This window comes from Montipora capricornis, chromosome 3 (assembly GCF_036669925.1).
Source record: "Montipora capricornis isolate CH-2021 chromosome 3, ASM3666992v2, whole genome shotgun sequence".
Lineage (NCBI taxonomy): Eukaryota > Metazoa > Cnidaria > Anthozoa > Scleractinia > Acroporidae > Montipora > Montipora capricornis.
This window is the reverse complement of record NC_090885.1, coordinates 74,271,449-74,276,448: the sequence shown is the minus strand read 5'-3', so window position 1 is coordinate 74,276,448 and position 5,000 is coordinate 74,271,449. Positions and strand designations below refer to the sequence as shown.

The window sequence follows — 5,000 nt, the reverse complement described above, 5'->3', positions numbered from 1 at the left end:
TGTGATGGATGAAGAACCTTCCGCTGATTGGTTGAATGTTTCAGTGCTAAGTACCATATTTTGTTGTTCCAAATATGGTACTTAGCAAATTGAATATTCAAAAGCTTGTCTCCCAGAACACAAGGGGCCGTTACACGTTTCAACCCTTGTGGGTTTCTGGTGCAAGTGAATGTTGTCCTAAGTAGCGTGTGTATGTAGATATGGAAAGAACTCAAGTGAGGCCATCGCTACTGTGTGCATGTGATGGATGAAGAACCTTCGCTGATCCACAGCAACGGTGATCTAATCCTGAGGTCGTGGGTTCGATTCCCACCCGGGTCAGAGATTTTTCTCTGTCCTTGGATGTTGCATTAGAAGTTCCTGATGCTGTGGATCAGCGAAGGTTCTTCATCCATCACATGCACACAGTAGCGATGGCCTCACTTGAGTTCTTTCCATATCTACATACACACGCTACTTAGGAGCTTGTAATCACGCAATCTAATTGTCTAATTTGCCGCTGTCGATAAGAGCATGCTGCAGCGTCATGCTCGCGTCAATGTGTCACGCAATGTAATAGCCAATCAGAAACACTCATTTTGGGAAATAAACCAATAAAGTAATAGACAACGCTTTGCTCTTTCTTTGTGTCATGATCTTGGTCACGCTCCGATATAAACATTTTCTTTGGCGTTAAACAAATCGCGTGATTTGGTTTCATTTGCGCGCATGAAATTAAAAATAAAAGCAAGCAATAACGATGTCCTTCTCTTAAGTACTTTACTGAAAGTAAGTCAAACATCAAGGAAGGCTAAAGATTACGATTTGGCCTTTTCAAAAATGAACGGCCCATTTGAGGGGACAGTGGCAAATTGGCCCAATGCAAAGATGGTGCTCCATTTGGGAGCTGCGAGATGAACCCTCGACGTCATATAGCAAATCACTCGCACAAAGAAACGCCATCGTTGGTTCCTAGACCGTCTAACAAAGTTTCAATTCGTGAAAATCCTCGCTCCTCCATTGCAGTGTCAATCGATCCATATCCATCTATTTCTAACTAGTATTTCAACCAACCGATACCATCACCTTAAACAAAACACCAGTAAATATTTAACGAAGAAGAGCGTGCTACCAGTCAAAACACTTTTGTCTTATTCGTCTTTTCCATTTTTGCATGGGACAACCATATACTACAACAGGTGGCTGAAAGAAATATTGTCCTTTCTTTATGAGGAACTCATTTGAGCGACGGCACGGAAATTTATGCCTTCGGGAAGGACATTGCATTATGAAGCCGTGGAAATATGTTGCTGTAGTCTTATTCAGTTTAGCTTTTTCTGTTCTCTGTGAACCTGAAGAACCTCTCGATAGAGGTAGGAGGTGTTATAGGAAAAAAGTGCAATATTATTGTAATATTTGAAAGCAGCCGTTAGCAGCGATATTTAATTAATCTTAGGTTGGGGAGAGAATATCGAGTGGAGAACATTTCAAGATGGTTTAAAGGAAGCAGAGAAGAGGTTGGTATGATTAGTTTTCTTTATCCATTCAATCACTAAAAAAACTGAACGGGTCAACAATACCAAGCCAAAACAACATATAGCAGCTTGCTTTTTGTCTCGAAAGACATCGGCGAGAGAATTATCTATTGGTAATATACTTTCCACTTACTTGAAAGTTTCCATAATTTCCAATTCAGTTCGTTCAAATCTTTTTTTTTTTTTTCGCCTGGCATTATTTTAACTCACTGAGTAGCAGACATAGCTTTAATTTAGCCCATAGAAACATAAGACTAAGCTAAGCACTTTTTAGCCAATGGCATGGTGTCTTGTTTTGAATGTAGTTATTTGATGCGGAGATACTGCATGTGATCGGACGAACAAACTTAGATTCTTGGATGCTCTTTTTTTTTCTCGGAGTCACGTGCTATTAAATCGTAATTAAGTCGGCTCAGTGTAATTCAAAAAGCACATCGGGAATTTATTTAAAGAGAATGTAAGGGAATAGCAGCGGTTATACATCAAAAATGAAAGGAATATATAACCAATCAAGGATTACAGAAGCTTTACCATGGAAAAAAATTATAACCACCAACACTTGTGAGTGCACCACAAGAGCAGCTCTATCTCTAGAACTTGTTTGTCGTAAAAGGTTAATTGCAACTTATGCTGTTTTGTACTTATTTTTCTTTATCCTGACGGAGACATCCCTATTTTTTCTAGTGAATAGCTGATGCAAACTAGAACAATCTGAGATTTCATGTTTCTTATTCACTATACGAGTCATTCCTGAAGGGAGCCTCAACGAATAACTTTAGTTAATTAATTTTAAAAGAAGCAACGCAAGCTCAGGAAAAGCACTCCATTAACAGTCGAAAACCCAGTGCGGGCAAACCGTCAAAAAATTGTGTTTCAATCCGGGGTTTGAGAGACTCAAAGCACAAACCTTATAACCGAACATCGGGTGATTTGGGTCAAACTTTTACCTGAAAATTCCTTAAATAGTTGAGAACTGTGAGTTACGTTCTTTTTTTTCAGTGGCAGCTACGAAGCGGCCAAATATTCAGCTGATATTTGACATTTCAGCCCTCGCACGACCTACAATAGGTCCTCTTGGTAGTTGTACCCTAACCTTCACGATCTTGGTAGTAGGCTATCCTCCTGAACGAAGAAAGAATTTACTAAAAAGTTGTTTTTATTTCCGAACAGTGACAAACCGTTAATGCTGCTTATTCATAAGACTTGGTGTGGAGCATGCAAAGGTAAAGTACTGACTGTGAACAAAATTCTCGTTTCAGATGGACAGAGCAAATGGCATTTAATCGAAAACAAGGGAACAACCCGGCCTTTTCATTCCTTCTATTGATAGATTACTTCCAGGTTATGTCTAATTCCCACCCATGACTAAAACCTTGCGAAGTTTCTCCCTCACACCCCCTGAACAACTTTAGTTATAAAGGCCTTGCACGACACAACATAAGTGTTTGACCTCGAAAATCCAAACTTGTTCTGGGGCGGGAAGAGAGATCTGAGGAACAGATATTTCGTTTAAGAAGAGCCAAGTGTACCAAATGTTTTGATCTCAATAATAACAGCAAGGAAGTGAGTTACTGAGTTTCTCTTTCATTAGTTTCGTGTCTTCACTTTTATGTCCCTTCTTTAACTTTCAGTTGTCCTGTGCATTAGAGCACATTCACAAAGAATTTGTCGACCACAAGTTATACATATAATCAGTTACATATTACCTCTTCAAATTTCAGACTATCGATCAGTTTACTGCAAGTTATTGAAATTATCGCGAAGAACTGCTTTGAATTTCCGGAACAGTTATCAGCCGGGATATTCTCCTGCCAAGAGTAGTAGTTAGAGAGGGGGGTGTGGTTGCCTCCCCAAGGATCTAAAATGAAAGAAACTGATTTTTCAGTAAACAAGGTTATTTTTACCCTTTGTATTCGTTCACAGCTTTAAAACCCGCATTTGCTGAGTCCCAAGATATTACAGAGCTTAGCAAGAATTTCGTGATGGTGAATGTGGAGGTGATGTCAAAAATTCTATGTTTTTTCGCGTCGTGTTCATGTCAATTATTCTCCAGGGACTTGATCAAGGTGACAGGAGGTGTTCATTGTCGCTGCTGTGTAGGAAAAGAACAAAAAAAATTGATGACGATGACGATAATGATCTTGAAGATGATGATGATGACGATGATGATGACGATGACGATGACGATGACGATGACGATGACGATGATGATGACGATGACGATGACGATGACGATGACGATAACGATGATGATGACGATGACGATGACAATGACGATGACGATGACGATGACGATGATCATGATGATGATGATGACGTTGATGACGATGATGATCATGATGGAATCAAAGGTTGGAGAGCAAAATGATTTGCTAATCCTGCGCACACGAAAAGGAAGAGATGATGTTCTGTATAGTGGTGAAATATATATTATTTTTGTAGGATGAAGAAGAACCTAAGGATGAAAAATACCGTCCAGACGGAAGATATATTCCTAGAATTTTGTTTCTGTGTAAGTACTTGATATAGTTGAGATGTTATTATATCTGGGTCACAAACTGATTGCTTGCAAGGAGAATTGCAACGTTTTCAAACTTGGCGGTCGTCATGGAAACTGTAAAGTGCGCATTTAATCACAAAAACGATTTAAATCGTATCCAAGACATTTTGAATGGGGTCTGTAAGAAGCCTGGAGGTCCAGAGGTCGCCTTGCCACTAACTAGAAGAAAAGTGCGTAAAAACTGCAACAAGGCAAATAAAATGTTGATTCATTGATTGATTTCATTCAACATTACTTGTTGGGTAGACATTTCTACACACGGAAGTCTATATTTCTCCTTTTCCATTGATGCTACATCATCGTAATTTTCCCACAGCGTCAGATGGCAAGGTCATGGATCAATTTTACAATAAAAACGGGAGGCACAAAGACACCAAATACTACTACGGGAAAAGCTCTGAGAGTAAGTAAAATTGTCTCTCGTTGTTGCGATACCACTTTAAATTTACCTATGAGTATTGTAATGTACCTGTTGCCCGCACCGTAGCTTAATTAACTGCATATTTGATTTTAATAATGCAGTCGTGGACAGCATGAGGGCAGTTGTGGAATCCAAAGGGAAAGACGAAACTGCGAAAGATGAAGACGAACCTGGAGTCATAGAAAATAACGTTCTGGCCAGAGGTAAGTACGAACTGATTCCGGAAATTAAACAATTTCCTAAATGTATATCTAGCACCTGTTACAGCCAATCAAAGCGCATTGATGGCACATAATAATTATAATAACGAACTTAAGTATAATTACATAGGTGATTATTGAAAATTCTCTGCATTGACTGATTTCAATTGAGGTGATTATTACGCAATAATCACCTAAACGGTTTTTTTCAAAATGGCCCCAAGCCGTTTTGTCGAGGTGACAAACAAAGAAATAAATTGTTTTAAAGAAAATGCATATTTTTCAAATAATCACCTATGAGATTA

The 5,000-nt window shown here is 38.9% G+C and overlaps 1 protein-coding gene across 1 annotated transcript in view; it reads left to right on the top strand.

Annotated features, from left to right (window-relative positions):
• The first annotated feature begins 1,195 nt into the window (after positions 1 to 1,195).
• The window catches only part of LOC138044056 (uncharacterized), a 30,252-nt gene continuing 26,447 nt past the window's right edge, over positions 1,196 to 5,000 (top strand). Inside the window, 7 exon segments of the mRNA XM_068890660.1 lie at positions 1,196 to 1,352; positions 1,436 to 1,496; positions 2,685 to 2,737; positions 3,438 to 3,511; positions 3,957 to 4,026; positions 4,391 to 4,477; positions 4,597 to 4,698. Of these exon segments, the coding sequence (XP_068746761.1) occupies positions 1,208 to 1,352; positions 1,436 to 1,496; positions 2,685 to 2,737; positions 3,438 to 3,511; positions 3,957 to 4,026; positions 4,391 to 4,477; positions 4,597 to 4,698 (592 nt within the window). The 5' untranslated portion in view covers positions 1,196 to 1,207.